This window comes from Carettochelys insculpta, chromosome 9 (assembly GCF_033958435.1).
Source record: "Carettochelys insculpta isolate YL-2023 chromosome 9, ASM3395843v1, whole genome shotgun sequence".
Taxonomy (NCBI): domain Eukaryota; kingdom Metazoa; phylum Chordata; order Testudines; family Carettochelyidae; genus Carettochelys; species Carettochelys insculpta.
The window spans coordinates 15228752-15253158 of NC_134145.1; the positions used below are offsets into that span (position 1 = coordinate 15228752).

The 24407-nt window shown below is 42.1% G+C and overlaps 2 protein-coding genes across 5 annotated transcripts in view; one reads left to right on the forward strand and one right to left on the reverse strand.

Moving 5' to 3' along the window:
* The window catches only part of FGGY (FGGY carbohydrate kinase domain containing), a 478496-nt gene that overhangs the window by 23457 nt on the left and 430632 nt on the right, over positions 1-24407 (forward strand). The window contains exon 1 of one of the 4 annotated variants that reach the window (XM_075002923.1): positions 21395-21522. The exons of 1 other annotated variant lie outside the window; for it this stretch is intronic. The gene's annotated coding sequence lies outside the window, so the exon portion shown is untranslated. Of the gene's footprint in view, positions 1-21394; positions 21523-24407 lie in introns of those variants that run through there. 2 more of the 4 variants (XM_075002917.1, XM_075002927.1) reach the window with 2 other exon arrangements.
* JUN (Jun proto-oncogene, AP-1 transcription factor subunit) lies at positions 19070-21794 on the reverse strand. The gene has a single exon (XM_075002928.1). It carries the CDS (start codon positions 21134-21136, stop codon positions 20192-20194), a length of 945 nt encoding a protein of 314 aa, XP_074859029.1. The 5' UTR covers positions 21137-21794; the 3' UTR covers positions 19070-20191.

A 24407-nucleotide genomic window follows, 5' to 3' on the forward strand; every position in this document is an offset into this window, starting at 1 on the left:
AGAAGACATTTTCAGGAAGATGTTTATTCACAATTAAATACCCCACTTACTTTCTTAACCCCTTTGATTCCTTTTTAGGAATGTACAATATTTATTTTTTTCTGTACAGCACTCCCCATTTTTGTGAGGTCATAATTATGTAGAAGATTTATGTGGACTGATTTTTAAGGCTCTCTATGCTCCCATAACTTATGAATGCATACAGAGGCTACTTCTGTATTTTACTTATCTATGGAAGTACAGTAAATCTGTGTTATCTGGCAACCTTCAAGATGTAGAGGTGGGAGAAGCTTACTACTACTACTGCCGCCGCCGCCGCCACCACCACATATACTTAGGGTTGCCACATAATCCAACTGTATCTCACTTTTCAGGGCTATACCCCTGACAAGTCTCAAGAACACAAAATCTCCCTGGGGGGAAAAACAATACCAGCATAAAAAGAGGTATTCTAGAATTCCAATGTCAAGGTAGCCGAGGGATCAACTGAGACTGGAACAGAAGCAAACACAGAGTCAAGTAATTTGTCAAAACTACCAGGCAGCTGGGAATTCTCCCAGCAAGCTAACACTGAGCAGCTGAGTCTAAGAGGAGCCTATATACCTCTCTTACCATGTCCTTGGTAGGCCATTGCTTCTTGACTGGCTGGGCCCTAGCTGATTGGGATGAACTTAAAAATAGTGCTTTCAGGTAATTACTTTACATGACTCACAGGATCAGAATCAAAACATTTAAGCACATGCTCAATTTTACATATGTAAGTTGTTCCGTGGACTCTTTAAAAATTTTTTTTCATGTGCCTAAAGTTAAGTTTGTGCTTAATTGCTTTGATGAACCTGGGCCTTATTGCTAATACTATGTTGTTATTCAAATACTTCCTTTCCAAGAAGTTGAGGGTGAAGGTCTTAAGAGGTTTTGGTTATTTACAATATAAAATTCAGTGAGACAGTACTATTTTCGAAGTAGAAAAGTAAATAAAGGCAAAATAATAACTTTAGAGATGTAACTACAGCTATCACAAGGAAATGATTTGTAAGAAAGATGTACTGGCTTTGTTGCAGTCATCATCACATTTTGTGGTAAAGCAGCTTTGGTAGTAATCTGTTTCACTAGTTAAGAAGAAGCATCCAACAGCTGAAATCAATTCCCAGTTTTCATTTTCATGGGGGGATCCATACAGATTGAATTAGTATGTTTATAGATGATGGCTTAAATTAGGGTCTGAGTCTTAATGAAGGAAACCCAAAGCATGAAGTATTAGTTAATATTTAGGTTCAAGACAAGGATTAAAGCTTTGGCCCTGGTTAATAGACATACAACAGACACATCGTATGAATCAGTTTTTGGAGTTTTAGTTTTAATTAATGCTGCACATTCTTTCACATTGGTTGAGGGTCCTAGCTCAAAATGTGATTTAATATTAGCACCATTATATATACTTACCTATATTCAAGGTATCCCAGGTTATGTAAAGATTGGTGCATGACAATGAATAGCATTGTGAGATGAGGGTAAATGTTTTCAGCACTTGAGAGGTGTGGATGTAACTTAACTGTTTCACATATGTTTATAAGGTGCTTAACACAGTTAGGGAGTTAACACAGTACAAATAGTAAATAATCCCCACCAGTTGTACATGTTGGCGTGTGTTTCCCCCACCCTCCAGTGGAAACACAGAAATGTTTTGTTTAGTGTGAAGTTTATTTTGAGCTATCATACACTGCATGGAGTGTAGCTGACTGAATAATATACGTTAGCTGTAAATATGAAGGGAGGCCAGATGCAGTTTTAGAAATTCAAGCCTGCCTTGAGAGATTTTGTCCAGAATACTATTCCCTGAACAGTGCTATGGAATTTTCAAGCACCCTCTGATGTTATAAAAGTCAATACTATGAAAGAGTTAAAAAAGAGGAGATAAGTTCATTGATAGGTCCATCACAATGGCTAATTGCCAGGAGGGGCAGATTTGGTGTCCCTACCCTCTGTATGTCAGAAGATGAAAGTGAGAGACAGAGGATGGATCGCCTTTCCCTATCCTGGCACTGTTATCCATGTCTGTTCCTCCATGTCTGCCCATAATACTCCCTAAGTAGGTGAACTGCTCCACATTTTCCAGGTCAGGTGTCTGCAACTGAAATCATGAGAAGAGACATTTTTTCAAATTCAGTTACAAAATCAAGCCTTGAGGAGCTGCAATGCATGTGAATACAAGACAGTCTTTAATAAATAATGTCAAACCATGCTTTTTATTACCCCTATTTTAAGAACAGTGCACGCACAATGATTTATACCAGTTAGAAAGTTGTTACCCCCATCTCCAGGCTTTACCCACCTCAGCTCCAAATCTGTACCCTATCTCCAGGCTTTAGCCCCCTCACATTCCACAAACCCGCCCCTCATCTTCAGAACTAGCCCCTCTGAGCCCCAACCTCCCCTCTGCCCTCAGGCTTAACTCACCTCAGCACACGCAGTTCTGCAGCAGCTGCGGCTGCCATCTCCCCTCACTGCTCCCCTCTATCTCCTTCTCCTTGGCGTGGTTGCATGGCTCCACGAGACAGGCTTGGCCGCCCTTCCCCACAGCTCTCCTGCTGACTTAGACTTCTGCCCAGGCAGCTTGCTGCCCAGCTGGCTTTCTGCTGAGCAGCTCTGGCTGCTGCGGCTTAAGCAAAAAAACTAAATTCAGTTGGTTCAATGGTGGGCAACTGAATTTAGATTTTTTTAAAGCAGCGGCAGCCTCCAGAGCCCCAAGAGGAATCAGTGGCAGCAGCTCTCGGAGCTGCAAGTGGCTTCTTAAAGAGCCGCATGTGGGTCTGGAGCTGCAGGTTGCTGAACCCTGTTCCAGGTCATCCCCTCTCAGTATGCTGGTATTGTTGGACTGCTTGATGCTCATGGTCTTGGTCTTTCCCTTGTTAATGCTCAGGCCAGTCACTGAGTAATTTTTGTTTAACATTTAGACCTTTTCTTCCATGCTTTCATGTTGGTGTGAAAGGAGAGCGACATCATCAGCAAAATCCATGTCCTCTAGCTGTTTGAAAAGTGTCCACAAAATGCCTCGTTGATGGCCATCTGTTGTCCAGCTCATAATTCAGTCCATTGTGGTCAAGAACAGAAAAGGTGACAATTGGCATCCTTATTTCACTCCTGACGGTATGCTGAAGGATTCTGTCAAGACACCATTATGAACAACTTGGAGTGTGGAGGGTTTGTATGTTGACTGGACCAGGTTAATTTTGGGTGGGATGCCATAGTGTTGCAGCAGTTTCCACAAAGTGTCTCTATCAATGCTGTTGAAGGCTTTTTCAAAGTCTGTGAAGGTTATGTACAGGGTTGAGTTCCACTCGATTGACTGTTCTATGATCACTCTGAGAATTGCTGTTTAGTACAACATCTCTCACTTCAGAAGCTGGCCTATCCTTTCCTGAGTTGCCTATCAATTTCTGTCTTCATTCTCTCCAGGGGAATCCTACTGAACTCTTTTCCTGGAATAGACTATAACATGATGCCTCTCCCATTCTTGCATTCTTTCAGATTGCCTTTCTTTGGAAGCTTGATAAGGTAGACATGTTTCCAGTCTTGTGGGATCTCGTCAGTGTCCCAAATATATTATACATCATGTTGACTGATGTTTCTTTATCTGCCTTGATTGTTTCTGCAGGGATGTTGTCTGGACCAGGTGCTTTTCTGATTTCTTCTTTTGTAGGTCTGATGCTGTTAATTTGCAGTGGTATATTTGCAGGTGGTAACTTTGGAGCTCGGATGTGGGCAGGGCCATTCAGTAGCTCTTCAAAGTGTCCTTTCCATCTACTGAGCTGTTCACTTGGGTTTGTTAGCACACGCCCCTCCTTATCCTGTACTGGCTGATCCACTGTATATTGTGACCCAGCTTCCATGTGATGTTATACAGATCTTTCAAGTTTCTCTGTCCTGCAGCTTGTTTGGCTTCTTGTGTAAGGTTTTCCACTAAGTTCTTCTTGTTCCATTTTACAGCCTTTTTAACTTCTCTGTTGGCTTCTGAATATAGTTTCTGAGGTTCCACCTTGGCTGCTCTTGTTTTGCTGTTGTTTATTGCTGTTTTTCTGTTCTTTCGTTCCTTCACTTTTTTCAGAGTTTCTGCTGTGACCCATTCTTTGTGATGCCTTGTCCTCTTTCCCAGTATTTTATCACAGGTCCCTTTCCAGGCTGTTTTGGTGTCTTCCCAAATTTGTTCCATGGTAGCATCTTCCAGGATAAGGTTTGTCAGAAGTGCATATCTGTTGGATAGTGCCACTTGGAAACCGTCTCTCCTCTCTAAATCCTTCAGCTGCTCTGTGTTGTACCTCAGTCCCAGCTTGGTCACTTTTGTGGTGTATCTCTTGAGCTTGAATTTGAATTTTATCATAACCAGATGGTGGTCTGAACCTACAGCTGCTCCTCTTCCAGCGTGGATGTCCTGCATTGATCTTCTGAAAGAACTGCTGATACAGATGTGATCAATCTGGTTTTCTGACTGATGATCCTGTGAAACCCAGCTGACCTTATGGATCCTTTTGTGTTGAAAAACACTACCACCTATCACCAAACTGTTGAAGGAACAAAAGTCACTGAGGCACTTTCTTTTTTCATGCTTTTCCCCTGGTCTGTTCTCTACTTTTATTTATGCTTTCAATTTTTGCATTGCAGTCTCCCATTAAAATCAAGTTATCCTTTGCTTTCTGGTTCACAGCACTTTGTAGTTTCTCACAGAAGTCTGTGCTTTGTTGGTTGGTTCATAACATTGCGCAATCAGTACCTTCCACACTTCGGTGTAGAATCTGGCTGTGGTAATGCATGATGATACTGCTGTCCACTCCATTAAAGCAGCAAATGCCTCTCTTGATAACCTCAAGTCCACACCTGTATGAGGTGCACCTTCTTCTTCATGTCCTGAGTAGATGAGGGTTTCATCTGTTGCCAGGTATAACTGCCCAGATTGTGTCCATCTTGTCTCACACAAGCTCAAAACTACAAGTTGTACTATTTCATTTCCACTGCACTCTGTGCTATCTTCCCTGCTTGATATATGGTCCGAATGTTCCATGTACCAAACTGAGTGGTTGTCCTGGATGAGAGAAGGGTCATCTGCAAGGCAGCTTCCTTTCAGCTTTCCCTATCGTGCTTCTTACTCAGTCTGTGCATATTGCCAGTTCCTCCCAAGACTGAGGGAATTGTAGGTTTCTTTGTTGATGTTTCCACAAACTATTGTTTTTGTATGGATGGGGTTGTTAAGTCAGCTCCTTTCACCTCAGGGACAAGTGATCCAAATTTGTCTGGTGTCTATCCTTTGACCTGTCCGGTTTGGGTGACCCTTCCAGGAGCTGTAGCTCCTTCTGGCATAGCTCTCCAAATCATTGAGACGCACAAGCCACCTCACCATGACAAGGAATGGACCTGGTCTGGCTGTCCTTATCTTCTTAATAGATCTCCTAGACGGGAATCAGTGATGATCAGAAGGGAATTCAGTCTCTCATCTGAATGCTGTACATTGCTCTATCAGCAATTACTAGGACCTGAAGTCCTGCCATAGAGTTGAAACCCATTTCTTTCTGGCCTAGAGGCAAGAGTGGTGCCAGCTAGACCCTACAGTCCTAGTTTTAGGAACTGAAATATGTTTTAGGATGTTAAAACTTAGGGATTAGTTTTGCTTGGTTCTGCACAGGTAGGTACCAGCTCTGCTCCCCCTGCTTCTGAAGAAGGTATTAACTTCTGCAGCTTCTCGTGTGGAATTTTAATACTTCACTCCCCCACATTCTGCAAGCCAGATTGTGACCTAAGAACCAACAATTTAACTCTTAAGATGTAGTAGGGTCTCAACATTCACAGGGGTTCCATGTTGAGAACCCTTGTGAATTTTAAATTTTGCAAATAGCTCCTGCTCGGAGCCCTGGGGGAAGCAGCAGCTGCCAGCACTCCTACCCAGAGCCCTCGGGAAGCCTCGGCTGTCGGTGCTTTGTGCCCCAGAGCCCCAGGGAAGTAACCACTTGCGAATAACTGAATTCGCAAACCTTAGGTTCATAAATGTTGAGATCCTACTATACAGTGAATCTTCTAAAACTCAAAATCTCCAGTCTTAGGAGGTAGGCATTTCCTGGTGCCTAAGTGTTGCTGCCACAGTATATAATGGCAACTGAGTATAAGACAGAAAGGGCAGCTTCAAATGATTTTACTTTCCTTGACCTTCTATGACCTATAACATCCCCTTTATAATATACCTGTATTTGATCTGAAAAATAACCAGCGTTGTTAATAATAAATAAATACTATTTGTGTGAACGCTTCATCCAACCAAAATGCCAGATGCTACCAGTCTGCTAATAGCCATAGCAGAAATAGTCACAGAAATGTTAAAAACAGTCTTGTATGACTATGTCACTCAGTATCTCAACAAGAAATTACATTATTTTTTTCAAGAACTAAACAAATAGGAGGGTGATGGTTAAAGAGAATCCAAATTAATCCAAGCAAGTAATGCTAGGAAATATCTTCAGACAATTGCTCTATTGACCCTTATCTGTTCATGTACCTATTTTATGAGAATTACAGCACAATATAGCAACACAAATATCTGCTTAAGCTAGGCAGGTTGCTATCAGTTTGGTATTGGTGCTGGAAAATAAAATGGGAGAAATGAGATTTTGCTGTTACTAAGCTTTTCTCCCCTAAAGGATGTCAGTGCCTGTTTCATTTTTGTTACACAGAGAGCTCTGAACCCACATCCTTTGGTTGAGAAACCCTGCTGGAGTATTATTGTATATCATTTGTCTGCATTAAGAGCCTGATCCTGTTTGCATATTTGGGCCCTAAGTATCTAGAGCCTGACGGGAAGCCCACTGAACTCAATAAAAACAAAAAGCAGTCAAGTAGCACTTTAAAGACTAGCAAAATAGTTTATTAGGTGAGCTTTCGTGGGACAGACCCACTTCTCACCTAATAAATTATTTTGCTAGTCTTTAAAGTGCTACTTGACTGCTTTTTGTTTTGATAGTGTATAGACTAGCACGGCTTCCTCTCAGTTACTATTGAGCTCAATAAGCTTTGGATCAGACCTCAACTCACTATGGTATTTTTAGGGTTAACGTGATGGTTTGAGTTTTTGTAAGTTCAATGTTCTAAGGTACACTTGATTTACAAAATATAGACAAAATTAGTTACCTCTTTTGTAGGATGTTATGGACATTAACAAAATCATATATATATTGTATTTTGTGCTTCGTGTGCCAAAGAGACTGTTTCTGTTGCACCTTTCTAAACACACCTGACAGACATAGATGCTTTCTGATCTTTCTCACACATTATCAGACAGGCATGCACAAAGGAGTGCCACAGAACCAGGGAGTGGAATGATTGGATGAAACACATCTCCACAGTTCTGCATGCAAGAATGAAAGCATGCCAATCAGAGACCACCAAGGAGAGTTCTTGAAGTTAACTTTTTGTTTGCTGTTATATTTTGGAAGTAAATTCAAAACAGACATAAAAGGCAACATAAGGACTATATTCAGGGGATTCCATATAGCAGATTTTGAATAATAAAATCCTCTTTTGCACAGTCATGCTGGTCCTGGAGGTGCTGGTACACCCCATCTTGAGGTCATAATAAACACCAAGTGCATGTTTTCCGTTGTGACCAGATGTGCCTGAGGCATCCCTCACTGAAAATGCCAAGGTCAGGACAGGCTCCAAAAGGGAGAGCAGATATTCCCAGAAGTGGTGGTTAACATTGAAGTTAAATGCACTAACCAGTTACAAACCATGTTTCAGATCTCCTATATCAATGTTTCCTCTAAGCTGTGTGTTTGGGTTGCTGCAGTGCTGCCAGGAAGTTCTTTAGCGTCAAAAATTAAAGGTTTATTTTAAAGAAAAAAAGAACAAGAAGAGAGTTCTTAAATATCAAAGCAATAGAATGTATAGAGAGACTTCAAAGTCCATATACAGTAAAAGCCATGTTATCTGGAATTCAGATAACCAGCAAGCTCAAGCAACTAACGTTTGCTTTTGCTGGCGTCTGCCTGACTGGGGCCAGTGGAGTGGGGCCAGTGACCACAGGGCTGGGGTCACTGGCTGCCTGGCCAGCAGCAGCAGCAGCAGCAGCAGGGCCAGGGTCATCTGCTCAGCTGGGGCCAGGGCTGGGTCTGGCAGCGGCAAAGCCTGTGCCAACAGACATATGGCCAACTGCTTGGCCCGCCAGCAGCAGCAGCAGCAGCAGGGATAGTGGCCACAAGGCTGGCTGTCTAGATGCCAGCAGCAGGGCCAGCTATCCAGCTGGTGCTGGAGCCAGTGGTGGCAACAGAGGGGCCAGGGTTGACTGCCTGGCTGGGGCCGGTGGCCATGGGGCTGGTTGCCTGTTCAGCAGTGGCAGTGTGGCTGGTGGGAGTGGGAGCGGGACCAGTGGCCCTGCTCCAATATCCATTGCATTTGATTATCCAGCATCCCCAATTCCCCTAGGGTGCCAACTAATAAAGCTTATGCCATATCAGGTACTTAGCAGTACAGTAAACCCTCAAAATAAACGATTTCAGGTTGCATTAATGTGAGTTAAGTGCAACTCAAAATCCTGCTCCCCCGGCTCAGGATCAACACCCCCCAGGCCCTGCGTAGCCTTGGTTCAACCCCTCCCATGCAGCCCCTGTTCAAATCCCCCTGCCCCAGTTCAAACTCCCCGTGGCTCCAGCTCAGCCTCCCTCCTGCATAGCTCCAGCTCAACACCCCCTCCCGTGCAGCTCAGTCTCAACACCCCCTTGCCTCCCCTGCAGCCCTAACTCACCTGAGACTTAACCCCCCCCATCCTCCTCCCACGGACCCAACCCACCATCAGGCTTAACTCTTCCCAACTGCCCTCCAACCCGCCCCAGGAGGTACCTTTCAAAAGGAGCTCCAGGTGCTCCTGCTGCTTCCCTGGCTGAAGAATGTGCATTCCGCCGGGCAAAAACGTTGCCCCCTGACTTACACAAAATTTGAATTACGCTAGGGTGTGTGGGAACCCAGTCCTCGCATAACTTGAGGGACTACTATATTGGTGAGTTTGTTGGCTTGAAAGTCCCTTTGCAGCATATTCAAAGCTCGAACACATCATTCAGTCCTTTGTTCAGAACTTCAGTTTGTAGACAAGGTACTCCAGGGATAAGGAGGAATGAAGAAGATGCAGCTCCCTTTGTATTCTTTTGCTATGGGGTTTGTACTTCTTTTTTTAACCCAACACAAGCTTCATAGCACCTGTCATGGAAACTTCAGCTTTGTGTCCATAGGCATGCTGCTACATGTCTTGCTGACTCATAAGGTATATCCACAGGACCCTTCGTTGAAGGTATATCCTGTGGCTTCTTTCCATGGGTTCATCATACTGCTGATGACCCTGGATGAGCCATCAAATAGACTAGGCAGTGCTGACAGCAAGCTGCCTGGGGTATCACTGAAGAACACAGCACAAGTTAGGTAGAGTATATTTGCATTTCCAATCTATAATTCATAATACAAACATATAAACAGAATTACCATACTTAGCAAATCATAACATTTTCACTGATACCTTACATTGCATATCTGGCATGATGAATAGTAACAGAGAGATAGCTGTGTTAATCTGTATTCTAACAAAACAAAACAGCAGCCATGTGGCACTTTAAAGACTAACAAATCATTTTGTTAGTCTTTAAAGTGCTACATGACTGGTGTTTTGTTATATCGGGCATGCATCATTGCAGTTTTACAAATACTGGTATTAATAATACATCTCATAATTCCATACAGCATCACAGCCATCATCAGCACTCCCACTATAAAAAAATGTTCTGGCACTTCTGCTTTTGTACAAAATACTTTCAAAATTTATGTGCTTTAAGATTGTCACACAAATAAAACAGTCTCGGTAACATAGAGTGAGCACCATAATTCCACTGAAGTTAATGAGAGTTGAAGGTGCTCAGTATATGAACAAACAGATCACTGTGTTGAGGGCTTCTGCTTGGGAAACTTTCACAGGTTTCACCCATGGCATGAATTTAAACTGATACACACTGCTGTGTAGACACTCGCCTCATTTTGTGAGTCACTTTTTTCATTTAGCTGGAGAAAATTGGAATTGGGGTAAGTGAAATTGAAAGAAGCAATTCTGAAAGTAAAATAGTGTCCACATAGCAGTTTTAGCTAGTTTAAATAAATTACCTTAAAATAATTTTAAATGGTGAAACCTGGTATAGTTTTCTTTGTGGGAAGTGGGGTAGAACCTTGATTTGATACAATACAAATTCCTTGTAAGCCATAAAAATACACTTGGCAAAATATTTTGTTCATATTTGCTTCCTTGTCCCTGCTCATGAAATATTGTTCTCTCTGCTACTTGACATGAGCTGATGAAAGTATTTTTAAACACATTTTCTTTTATACTTTATCAATGGCCTGATTCTAAAGCACCCATTCATTTTCATAGGAACTAGAGTTGCTCAGTCAGTCTCTCATGTTACCTTTCTTTAGGGGCATAGGTTCATGTAAGGGTACTGACATTTTTGAAAACAGTGAACCTAGAAGTAATAGGATTCAGTGAATGCCAAGTTGTGGGGATGCAGAAGAGTAGTTATGGCTTGAAATCAGATGTCCTTCCATTTAACTTTAGATCTGCATTCTTTTGGTTGGGAATCGTGTTATTAGAGAAACCCCCAAAGGCTCTAGTGTAGCAGATGGAATCAAACAGCAGCTGTCTCATCAACTCCCAGAGATCTCAGCCCTAAAAGCTGATGTAATGAGAAGCTGGATATAAATTTGCTACTGCCTTTTCCTCTGATTTAGAGCAGGGGGGTGTAGGATGGATGGAAACACAATCGAAAGAAGCCTCCTCCAGTCTGGTTCAGGAAGGAGAGTCTACCAAATGCAGCTTTTTTCCTTCCCCTGGGAAATACAAATTGATTGGAAATCTAATGCTCAGTTTAATGGCTATCAATTGTTACTTACTTTGCTATTACAGACTATCTGCGAACTCCTGTGGCACAGCCATTTTAATAATCTACCCATTTATAGTGACAGCTTTGCATAGCTTTTATGCAGTCTAATATGAAGAATACACTTGGACAAATATTATTTCCAAGCATGTTTTCTTTCTGCTTTCATCTGTTTCTCTCAGGAAGAAAAGAGGACAGGCAATCTGCAGGACAGGGAGAAGGAAGCAAATTAGAAAATAACAAGATATTTTGTCTTAGTTTGTCTCTTCTCCTGTCCTTACCAGCAGTTTTAATTAATTTAGGCACACGTTGATTTACCTGAAGTAATAGGGACTGAATCTTGATTGGTTTCTATAGGCTCTGGTGTAGTACAAATAATTAGTAATAAAATGAGTTTTAATGCTTTTTATAAAGAGATTTAGGCAGTTTGTGTTATTTACTTCATATTTTTATACATCAGTTGAAGCCAGGCTTTCTCTTGATGATTCCTTTGGGTAAAATGTTGCATTAACGAATTGGTCCATAAGTAAAATTACAATACGGCAGATTTTTGCAAAGCATTTCTGTATGAACAGAAGGAAGCATCTCTTCTGTCCGTTTAGCTAATCACTAGGTCCACTTCTGGAAAGTATTAAGGCTTTATTTACATGGGAATTTAGCTATTAGTAGTATTTACTTTCTCAAACTAAAGATCATGGCCAGATTTTCAAAGTGAGTGTCTAACCTTAGGCTCCTAAAGTTACATTTAGATACTTTAATTGAAGTGGCTTGATTTTGACAGGTTGTGAGCTGGTGCGATTTGTGGATGCTCAGTAGAGGTGGCAAAAGTACCCAAAGAGTGAGCTGAATAAAAGTGAAGCCGCTTTCATATCTGGATACCTGAGTACAATCTAGATGTAACATATGAGCATGTGTACTTTTACGCCAGTAGTTTTCCAGAGGGACATTGATAATTTGAACTTCAGTACATTTTCCCTCTCCATCAGCTGCACTTTTACTGAAATAACTTTCTGGGTACTTCTTCCACCTCTGGTGCTCAGTATCTCTGAAAAACAGGCCACTTTCTGTTGGATAAATAACGTTAGGCACCAGTGCTGAGAGTCGTGGGACATATATTTTAAATAATCTCAGTAACTTCTGTGAAAGTTAATTTGTATGACTCTCACATTTCTTCTTTGAGCATGTGCTTTTGTGGATTCCCCTTTAGGTGTGCATATACTGCATGAATGTAAAATTGAAATCTTTTGAATGACAGTGTCCACTGGGGCAAAGAGGTGTTCTCATGCCTCCCCTCCCCCCACCTTCCTGAGTCCATAAAATGCAGAATAGCCAAAAATGTCCCTCAGTTCTTTGGAACATTCATAATTCTAGGTAAGGAAGACATAGAAAAAGCAGGATTTAAGAAGCAGTTGTGGGATCCACGTGAATTACAACATCTGTAACCAGTATTTTCTTCTTCAAGCATTCTGTCCTATTCATTGGTTTTGGGCTGTTCAGAAAATGGAATTTTGTTCCCATAGGAAATTCTGTCATTTCAGCATTTGATCTTATCTGAAAATAGGCCAAAAAGTCTAAAAACTGAAGATTTTTGCTTGAAAAAATTGTGAAAATATTCAGTTCACAACCTTTGACAGGAGAACTTGGCTGTTTTCAAGCAAACAATATTTCACTTTGATTTTACCTGCTGAAAAAAAATGTAAAAAAGACAAAAATATTTTTAAAGAGGAAACCCATATTTTCTGGGGGAAAAAAATCAGCCAAACAATTTTGAGTAGCTCTACTTACTTTGAAGTATTTATGCAAATAGTTTACTGTTTTTAGTATAGTTTTGACAATGAAAGCAGGCTGGTTACTTTCACCTTCTGCTTTTCATGGCTTAGCAAGATATTTTGATGTTTGGACTTTCAACACTTCAGAGAACTATAGAAATAATAATACTTGTAATTGGGGAAAAAAGTCACAAAAATTCCGATTTGAATGTTTTAATTTTCCCTTACCCCACTCAATTTTTATGTATGCATGTACACTGGGGGTCCTATTCTGGGGAGAAGGCTTGAAATTCCAGTCTTTTTCCCACATCTAATTTAAGGCAGGAGTATGTAAGGATAAAGAGAAACTATAGCCCCAGTCCTTCAGCTGGGTCTGTCTGTGTGAACCCTGCTAGTGCCTGTGTGAAGACCTATTTCTGTGATACTCTGTGTGCTTAAAGGTCTAGTCCCACAGATCTAATTAGTGGACTGGGCCCTACAGAAGTAAAATAAGAGAAGCAAATGACCAGAATGAAAACTAGCTGAGAGTTTTACAAATACTTTGAGGCAAAAAGAATGTCAAATGAAGCTGTCAGGCATCTGATAAATAATACAGAAGGCAAAAAACAGGAGGATGAGATTGAGGAGGCTAAAATGATCAATGGTTATATTGCAGTCTTTGTTACTGGAGATGGTTAATGTAGAAGACTCAGGAAGATGCATAATAGTTGAAATCTAGACATATCAGGACTCAGAATTAAGAAGGATCAGATCAAAGTACTTAGATTTCTGTCAAAACTGACAGGCCCTACCAGTGTTCCTTGTAAACAGACACTTGGTTGGCTGCTCAGGAAAGATTAAGGTACTACCCAACTGATTTGCAGAGCACCCACAGCCATCCACAGTGGGCAGTTTATGTTTCTACTGGTGGTGCACATAATTTATTCTGGCCATGGACAGAAAAAATTAGATGGAACACTGTGCCCCACTTGTGAATTTGCTACACAAGGGCAACCAGATTATTCCTTTGAACATAATAGTTTTAAAGTGTTAAGATACAACTGAAACAAAATCCACTCAAAAATCTTTCAGGTATATAAAATCTATCCCAGTTCTCCCATGTTTCCTGTATTCAGGGATCGGTGAATAACTTGTTGAATTTATCCCATTATAGCACTCCTGCTCTTGTTCAGAATATTACTAACCACCTAATACAGCCTAAATTTGTGCTTGTTCTTTGAATTATTCACCCAGGTCTTATGAAGGCACACAGACATATGCCCTTTGAAAGCTTGGCAGGATCTTCCTGTCAGCTGTGGTGGTTGGTTTCAGAATCACAGGCCAGCTTTTGCTTTTAAAAATCTGTATACTTGTACCAGCCACATGCACTTCCTAGAAAGAATGCTCCCAGGCTCCTGATATATGATCCCTCCTGCAGATTGGCCCTGTTCTTTTCGGACTAACATGTGGCCTGATCAAAACCTGGTTTCAAAGGTATTTATTTCCTTTTAAAACCTGCGAGCTGCTTTTTATCGCCATCTGCTGGAATTGTATCTAATTTCGCTAGGTACTGATCTTCCCTGATGCCTGAGCATTTGAAAACCAACGTCTAACGGTATACCAGATTAAAAGAAGTAGCATTGAGGGTTTCCGTAGTTTGGAGAAATTTCTACTAGATGCAGTTATTGTGTGTTGTATCACTTAGCTGTGCTAAGAACTGTGTGAAGAATACAAGGCACCAAATACCCTTTTTATAGGAATTTTATTCTCCTTACACTTCAGTTTTGTCCATTAAATTAATTCCAGGTACTTAGCACAGGTATGGATGACATCATTTCAGGATGCTGAAAACTCCCTACCTGTTAGGCTTTGTCTCAAGACCCCAGAGCAGGTTGTAACATCCCCGCTTCTGAATTTGTTTTTCTCCCTTCTTTCCTAAAAAAAAACAACCAAAACCCACAGTTGCTGTGTCACAGCTAAGATATGAAAAATATGAACATCGAATGTAACCTTCTGAACTCATATGGTAGTGTATTTCCATGAAGAACCAATAAAGAGCGATATGCAAAATCAAAAGAGAGCATCTGCTGTGCAAAACCACTTTAAAACTGCTCATGTCTTTATAGGCTTTTAACCATAATTACATGATTACTCATTACCAATTGTCTGTCAGAAGCACAAGTGTTATTCCTATGAGTATAGAATAATATTCGTTTCAACAGCTATACATGGCAAAAGGCATTAGTACAGCTGGGATATCACCAAGACTAGGGTGGATTGTTGTGCACAAGGTCGTGTGTTGCAAAGGTATGCTTCATGATCCTGCTACCATCCTCATGATCTCAGTTTAGACACTGTTGCCAAGCAAGTGCGGGAGATAGAACCTGTGGTCAAATATATCTTCCTACGCCATATTGTAGGGATCTGTGGGGCTAGAAAGGGTTGTGGGGGGTTGCCTTAGCTGGGACTGCTGATGGATCCACACTACCTGTAGACAGTCAAATGAAGCTAAGTCCAAGGATCACTGGCATCACAGGAGGTACCATCCAAAGGGTCCTGAATGCCAGCATCCAGTAGTGTTGTGATTGAACCCTGGTCAATATTTAACCCTGCAGTATAGAAGTCACAAGGCGTTTTTGTGTCCAAGGCTAGCAGTAGTACCTAATGGCAAAACTCTGGGCTATGTCATGCAGAGGCCAGAGGCCAGGCTCTTTTTCCTAGTACAGTAGAACCCTGCGATACACGCATTCAAGTTGTGCGTATCTGAGTTTAATGCAACGCAGGGTGGGAGGAAGACTATTTTCGAAAACTAGGTATTTTGAGGAGTAAAGGGACTTCGAAGTACCCACGAGTTAGCCGTGGCTACACGCAAGCCAGCACTTTGAAGTTTGCTGCTTCAAAGTTGCCGCGTGGGAGAATTAGCTTAATGAAGTGCTACATATGCACTGCAGCACTTCATTAGTAACCTCCTGACACCCTGCTTACCATGCTCCCTTCGAAGTTGGGAGCTAGTGTAGACACAGCCTTCTAGTTTTTTCAGTTGTGGAGAAATCTATCATATTATCTAGGTATGGAAAATAAATTGTAGCCAAGGCACCGAACTAGATTTGGGTTCTCCTCCAGGATTTGCCACAAACTCCCTGTGTAAGAGAGAACAAGTCCGCTAAATCCTCTGTGTGTTCTCCACCAAGCAGTAAGAGAGAGTTAGGATTCCCAGCCTTGCAGGGCTATTGTGATGATAAATTCATTAATGCATTGGAAGTGCTCAGATAGTACAGGAAGGGGTATCCTAGAAAATCCTATTAGTATTTTCAAAGGTAATTGTAATAAAACCTCCCCTTGCCCACAGGTATAACAAACAGATCACAAAGTTGGAGGTGGCTTGTTTTTATTTCATGACTGTTTTCCCTACCAAATGGAGAAGTATCGGAGGGGTAGTTGTGTCAGTTTGTATGTACAAAAACAACAAGAAGTTCTGTGGCACCTTATGGACTAACAGATTTTTGGAGCATAAGCTTTTGTGGGTAAATACCCCCTTCGTCAGATGCATGAAGAAGGCGACTTGAGGCACCTACTGGCCACTGGATCTCAGTAGCAGGTAAGTGTATGCTACTGAAATATGGTGACATGATGGTGCTGTGATTTGAGATCAGCATTTTTCCACCTTGGTGTCACATAAAGAGAGTCAAAGATGGAGGAATCTGTTAGTTACTACAGCCTGAACCTCTGTAGTCCAGCACTTTCCCATCCAGTAACGTCCATAATCTGGCCTGATTTTAATTAGTTGGATTACCTCTTATAATGGGTGTAGCCAAGTTTTCTTTGATCCTGTGGTTTGTTTAAAGCCACCATCCTGTGGCTTAGTGTTCTGTGCTGTTATTTAGCTGTGATTTACCCCTAAATGTCTTGTAAGAGCCCAGAAAGCAATGGAAGTGTTGGTAATGTTGCTATACCTCCCATGGTCTGGCAAATTCTCTCATTCACCACCAGTCAGTCCCCAAGGGTGAGGTTTGAACTATATTCCTGCTGCCTGAGAATAAAAATGACAGGTAGAATTTCCTTTTACAGGATGGAATAAAATAGATAGCGATTGGCTTTCCTCTTTCTGGGGAGACAAGAAGTTATCCTTTGTTCTGAAAATTATTCAGTGAATAATCATGATCAGAGACTATTGCGGCTCACTTTTTCTACTCATATAGGAAATAGTGTTTTTTTGTTTTTTAATACTATCGACTCAAATACTAATAAATATTTCTGTAACACAAGCACATTGTTCTGATTAAAATGCTCACTGCCTGGGCACTTCTATGGAGCCTGCTCTCTTTGAAACCCTGCCTTTTTTCTGACTCCACTTCCTGAATCCGTTGACAGCGCTCACTGCCAAGTAAAATACATGTCCACAATGCTTTTGTTTGCAAAGTACTCCCTTGCGAGTACAGCTGGGGCAACAAAATGTTTCTCTCTTCACCTCAGAGTACTGACTGACTTATTTGCAAGAAATGGTATGCATTAGACAATATGTAATCTCAACATGCAAGCAAATATTAAATTGCTGCATTTTTCTTTCAAGTCTTCCCTTATGCTTGTGTCTGTTGATCACTGTGTGACCTAGAAAGCATGATTAGATTATAATTTAGTAGAAGTGAATCAGTGTAGGGAGACATGCAGTGGCAGACTCTTCTCAAAACAGACAGTGCCTCTGTGTACTCTGTCTACTGTACCTGTAATTTCCTGGTGTCTCACCACTGTCCTCCAGCCACAATGCGGAGAGTTTATTGCACTATCCCTAAACAGGTCCTTAAAGGGTTGTGGAAATCAGTAGAAAGTAGGAGGCTAAGTATCTTTGAGGATCTTGGCCTCTGGTGTCAATTGTGATGCATATGCCTGAACATCACAAACTGGATTGGCAAAGTCCAGTCATGCATCTGACAAAGTAGGTCTTTGTCCACAAAAGCTTATGCTCCATAAATCTGTTAGGTGCCACAGGACTGCTCATTGTTTTTGTGGATACAGGCTAACAGAGCTACCTCTCTGAAACTGGACTGAGACAAGCAACTTATTTCACAGGAACTAGCAAACAACCATCCACGCTGGCCCTGTTCCGGGTTTTACTATTACTAATTGAGCTTTTTCCTGTGTTATCTAATGTAATTTATGAGATAGAGCACACTATAACTTTGTGTGTGTATTATGAGTGGGTGGGGCAGTATGTCTTACAGCTGTGTGTAATTAAAATAGAATTTTGGAAATATCAGTTCAGGAGAATAACTTCACATGGCTAAGGAAGACTCACTAGTAGGATCTCTTCCTCAGTACAACAGTGTAAGAGTTAAACCCATACCTTTGCAGATAATTAATCTTGCCCTGCTTATTTTGCTAGCTGGCACTTGTTAAGTCCCTGCAAAGTCACACCCAGCAATGCTGTGTATCATCCTTCTGCTTTATATTCCTACATATGGTCAAAATGAATTTACCTTCTGGGTTGTTGACATCAGCAAATGTACTTTTGGCAAACTACAGCACTCTCCTGTAACCCTTTTGTTTTGTGTTTGTAACAATTGTATGTATCTGATAGTGGCAAATAAAAAGTAATAAATTCCACTACCTACACATGTATAATGAGAAAAAAATCCGTATTAGAACTTCAACCCTCCATCATGCACATACCACCTCAGGATCTGTATGATGGGCAAAGGATCCCTGATATGCATGTGTGTATGCTATACAGAATAGTACATATCCTGAGCCCAAGTAGTTGCAACAAGTTTTTGTTTCGAAGTTTCACTAGCAGTGTCTTACACTGTTTCATTCACAGATATTAAGCAAAATTGTCACCCTATTTTATGTTGTACTTACTTGTATTTCAACTTAATACAAAACTTTTAGGCTTGCTATTCTTAAAATAAAAATTTAAAAAAAAAAATCATTTGTTACCAGACAGATGATGTATGTAATTAGCAAATTAAACTTTCTACCATCTGTTGTATCTTATAGTTCTTTTTTAAAAAAAGAATCCATTTCTATAAATCAGACCATTTAATTGGATATAGAGCCAGGCAGTTGAAAAATCCTGAATCCTAAACTATATTCATATTTACCACAGCCATGAGTTTATTTCAGCAGACAAGTTAAATAACTTGTCTGAGCTGCTGCTTTGGAAAATAAAATGAAAACAAGCTCTCCTACTTCCATTATTTAAATGTAAACTGAAAATGACAGGTAGAGTGTCAGTTTCTTTTTTTGTCCTGCCTGAATGTCTTCCTTTTTATTTGTCCTAATTTTCAATTTACAGTTACTAGTGTTCTCAATGATGAGACATTTCCCCCATTTTCATGTTGGTAAATACATTTTAAGAGCAAAAAAATGTCTAAAAGGGAAAGGATTATAGAATGATTTTATTAGGACAACAAACACTCATGCACAGAGACCACCTCTTATCTATGCATAACTAGACAGTGATAAAGGCACCCCTCTGAAGGATACATTTTTTGTTAAATCTATGTAAAATATGGTATTGGGGATATTTTAATAAGTAGTATCAAATACTTTACAGTCCAGACTATTATAGCACAGGGCAATTTGATCCAAATGGCCAACTCCCCCCAGCTGCTTAATTTTTAAAGCTACTTTCTACATGGTGATATGAGATTATGGTAGGCAATCCAATCTGAATTAAATCCATAAAACACTTAATGCATAACTTAGTGCTGTTTATGTTACAAGGGGTGGTTTATCCTTTCCACTAACACATTCTCTAGGACATATCTCCTTGGTACAGTGTAAGTTTAACATTCTTTACCATTTAGAATGCAGCATCTGCTAGAATCCTGATTTAGGTACTAGCAAAAGAAGGGAGAGGAAATGCTTTTTTCATGTTTTCTTAAATATAATAGATCCTTTCTGGACTTTTTTCAGAAACATAAAAAAATTATATACTTTATTATTACAAATGGTAAATTCAGAGTGCTCAAAAACCCTCATTTACAAACATTACTGGACAGAACACAAACATAAAAATAATTTACAAAGTCATGAAGTAGTTTATTGACATTAATCAGCTTTCATAAAATAAAAAAAAATGTACATACACAGTTTACTTGAAGGCAGGCAGTATAGCTCAGTTTTTATCAGCCTCCCACAAACCTCCCTCCCATTTGTGTTTTCTTTAAGAATATTACAGGAAGCAACCTACAGTCTCTATTGCAGTTTAAACCTTTAATACTGAATGATCATTGAATGTTAGGTCCATGCAGGTCTTGGTCAATATTAAACAAAGATCTGATGTATCATCTTAACAGGAACAGCACTTCTCCAAGTGGTGCTGTTTAGCTCTGTTGAAGGCTCGCCAGTCTTTCCACACATGTGCTTTGTGGGGTGCTAGCAGGACTCAGTGCCTCTCCAGCCTTTACCATTAGCTTTATGGATCTGCCACCTGTTACGCGTGGTTTTTCTGTTGCTCTACTGCAACATCACAGTTCTTTTCCTCCATCAGTCTCTTCAAAATGTTTGCAACTGTTGTGTTAGCATTAGCTGGCATCCACTGTTGACATGGTTCATGACCTTCTGCTTAAGCTGTGCAACCTGTTCTCTGAGCATGTTGGCAGTGGATGCCAGTTCTGAGTTTTGGGCTTTCAAAGTTTTCACTTTTTCTTCCAATCTGGCAATCCTTTCTAACTTCCTTTTCCGGCATTTGGAGGCTGCAATTCTGTTTCTCATGCGCTTCCTCTCTGCCTTGATCCTCTCCTGTGACTCCATATCAATGGGGGACAGTGGAGGAGTCTCTCCTGGCATTTCAGGTACAGTTTGGGGCTCTTCTTTCAAAGCTTGCAGCCGGGGATGCTGCACAGGCATCTGGGGATTAATATGGTGCTGAGGTGCATAGCCCATGTTGTTTGCATTGTAGTTTGGTGCTGTGCTGAGTGCACTAGGGTTAAAGTTGTTCAGATTAGCATACACTGGAGGCTCGCTATGCAAGTTGGCGTTGAAACCATTGTTGCCAGCCATAGAAGAAACAGGTGTTATGCCACTGTTAACAGGTTGGGCAGCAGATGTAACGTTGGGCATGGTATTCTGGTTGTGTAGCTCTGCCAGCGCCCTCACAAAGCCTTCAGCAAACCCTTCTTGCTCATCAGTAACATTTTTGGGACACAAGAACTGCGTTGGGGTGGGAGTGGTGGTGATCAAACCATTACTGGACTGAATGATGAGCCTTTCCAGTTCAGGAGATGCCAGCTTAAGGAGACCAACATCTGGGGAAGTAAGAATATCAGCATTCTTGTTCCTTAGGTGAGGTTTAAGGTTGCTTGAAGGATCAGCCAGATTTAACGTCATACTCTGCTTGAGGACTTTGGGATTGTTATATCCATAGCCACCACTTTCTGGCTGTACAAAGGTAGCATTTAGGGCATCATCATAAAAGGTAGGTTCCATCTTTGCAGTCATAGAACACAGTCCACGAAAGTGTACTTCGAGCAGTAACAGTTAAGCAGTAACCAACGCGTTTGGTTTCTTAAGTCCCCTTCAAAGAAAGTTCACCCTCACCTGAAATACAAGACTAGGACTGTACCTCTTCCGAGCAACGCGGCAGCCTTTAAAAAGAGTTACCGGGAAGCTCAAGTCTTACTTTTTTGTTGTTTTGTTTTTCTGCCCACAGCGCAGTGGCGCGAGCGTCTTTCCCGGCGCTTCCGCAAATCAGGACTGAACTTTTTCAAGCCACAAGAAGTCAGCCTGAGCGGGGAGTCGCAGAACTCCTGGTGTCGGGGACGGCTACGCGCGGCGACGCAGGGAGGAGAAATCCAGTCTCTCGGCTGATCGGGTTTCGCTCCGGAGTGAGTGTCCGACGGACAGGTTCCCCCGCCGGGAGGGTCACTAATCTAGGCGCCCCGCTCGCCTCTCCCGCTTCCCCGAGCGCGGCCGCGCCTGCCCCTCCGCTGCCTGTCAGCACCGCGGAAGTTGCCCCAAGTACTTTTCCCTGCACCCGGTACTCAGCTCCGCGCCGGCCTGCTCCCTGAGGCGCTCGGGACGTGCTGCGCGCGCTGCTGAAGGGAAGCGGAGCGGGCCTTGCCCTGCTGCTGCTTGCTGCACGCTCTGAGCCCTTTCCCGGCCTGCAGCCCAACACTTATCAGCGAGCTGTAACCCACCAAAAATAGCCCATGATGTCACCCCGGGGCCTTCCCATTGGCTGCGGCGGCCTCTCAGGGGGGTGGCGGCCTGTTGGCCCGGCCTGTTGCAAATGAGCCGGTCTCCATGGTCACCCCACCCCTAGAAGCTTCTCAGCTGCCTCGCAGGGCACTGTGGGATGAGGTAATGCTGGCTCGCACCGCGGGGCATTGTGGGCTGACGTATTGTTTTTGAATATCTGGTTACCCGCTGAAGCGCGTTGGCAGGGTTGCGAAGGTGGCGCCTCCTTAACAGTCAGGAGGCAGCCAAGGGGGCACGGAGGGGAGGCGGGGGCGGGCCGATAAAGCGAGGTGCCCTGTGCCCATTTAGGAACTAATAGGATTATCAGTCCTCATCGAGCCATCATAGTTCAATCTGTCGGCCGGGAGCTAGGTAATCGGAATTTCATGTGGGTGTACTCTTTAGGTTGCTTTCTGAGCACCCCCCCCCTCTTAGAATGGTACGCTCGTTAAGGTGGCACTGGCGGCTTAGGGCCGCCCGCAGGCAGAAGGGCGCGGGGGTGAGGAACTTTAGCCGCACGTGATCCTTTCTCCGCTGTTGCCGCCGGGCGGGCTTCGGAGCTCGGGGCAGTGTTTGGCGCCCGTCAGTGGGGGAGGGGGAGCAGACGCAGTCCCCAGCCTCCTTCTCGGGGGGTGGGGAGAGGCGGGGCGCGCAGGTCTCACGCCTCAGTTCAAACTGTGGCTGCTCCCGCCTGGGACATGCGCAGCGTGGAAGGGGCTGAGGCCACGTGCGCCCGTCTGGGTCTGCCAGCGAGGGAGGGGCCCGCCTCAGCCGCGTGGGTGGGTGCTGGGTTAGTGCTTTCCCCCACCTTCTGGTCTTGCCCTGTGCGTCCAGCGGCAGCTGTGCCGCGGCGAGCAGGTGCTTACAGCGTTGTGAAACCCCTGCGAGATCCGCGCTCCCGGGAGTCACGGGCATGCCGCCGCCTTTGGGGTGGACGGAGCCGCGGCTGCAGCACCACTCATGCAGCGCATAAGGACAGGGGAAGAGGCGAGAACACTAATATATCACTCATGTCTTAGGCGCCTAACAAACAGAGCAGTTAAAAAGAAGTTATGCCAATGGGTTTAAATTGACCCTGTTCTGTGACACTTCGCTAGGTTACTGTGGAAGAAAATTTGGCCCCCCATGTTGAATGAGCTCTTACTATATGCAAAACTGAAAGTTGTTCATGGATGTGAATCAGGTACTTTAAAAAAGGAAGCAGTCTAGTAACATTCTTTACTTTTCCAAATGGGATTTTTTTTAAAATAATAAAAATCTCAAGCAGAAATAAATGCCATAGATCACTAGTTTTGTCAATGATTTTCCCAGTCTCTTCTTTCAGTTTGAAATTTTTTTACTTAGTGGCCTCCCCTTGAATTTGAGTATATTAACTTGCAAAAGAACTAGTACAGGTTGAACCTCTCTTGTCAGGCGCACTTGGGACCTGGCCCGTGCTGCACGAAAGAATTTGTTGGACCCTGGGAAGTCAATATTGTCAAGCACATGAACAACTGGATTGTTAGAAGGCATTTAGGGGTATGTTACAGCTAAGTAACAACACAGAAATACTGACATCCAGGACTGGTGGCTGTAAACAACCCTTATAGGACCACAGGAAACTTGGCCATACCCACAATAATTGGTCATCCAGCTAACTAAAATCATGCTGAGTTACAGATGGTGTCTGATGAGAGTTCCAGATTAGAGAGGTTTAATCTTTATTGCTGTTATGGAAAAATAACTGGTCTGTCTGGAACATGCAGTCTTTGTAGCATCTGGAATAATAGTTTGCAGTAGGATATTTTAAATTCACTCCTGAACGTGTTGTCTACTATGTGAAGATTCTCTGTATTGTCATAGTACATGTAAGTCATCAAGTAACCATGTTCCAGAAAACTTAAATTTTGTGTAGCACACAACTAGAACTCCAACTCTTTAAGTAGTTTAAAAAGTACTTGTCAGTGCATATAAATTAGTCTCTAAATCCATGATAAGCCTGTTAAGTACTGGACACATTCATTGTTTTACAGTTTTTTTAATTTCTTCCTGCATCATCAAAACTTCCCTCAAGATGTTACTAAAAATTATGTTCCATAAGGATATATTAAAGTTTCTCATTTGTCTGTTTAATAATGGGAAATCTTTACTTTTACTTACTACCCTCTCTTGTGCTATCTGTATGTTCTGTCAGTGTAATTATCAAGTTTTTAAAGGTTTTTTCTAGAGTAAAAATTTACTCTGGAAGAAGTAAAGTGTGAATTTAAAGCACTGTAGCTATTCTAGAATAATTCCCTCTGTGAACAATCTTATTCCAGAGTAAGAACACCTGTGTTAGCTTAATCTCTTATTAAACTTAACCAGAGAGAGCCCTTGATCCTGAAAAGGGTTTTAGATGCCTCATTCCCTGTGAAATATATGGGAGTTAGGAATCTAAATGTCTTGAAGCATTTGGGCTACTTTGGAATAAAAGCGTTTGCATGGGGCCTATTGCACAATAGTTATTCCAGTCAATTTCCTCATGTAGATTATTTTCAGATCTTAATAGTGTTAA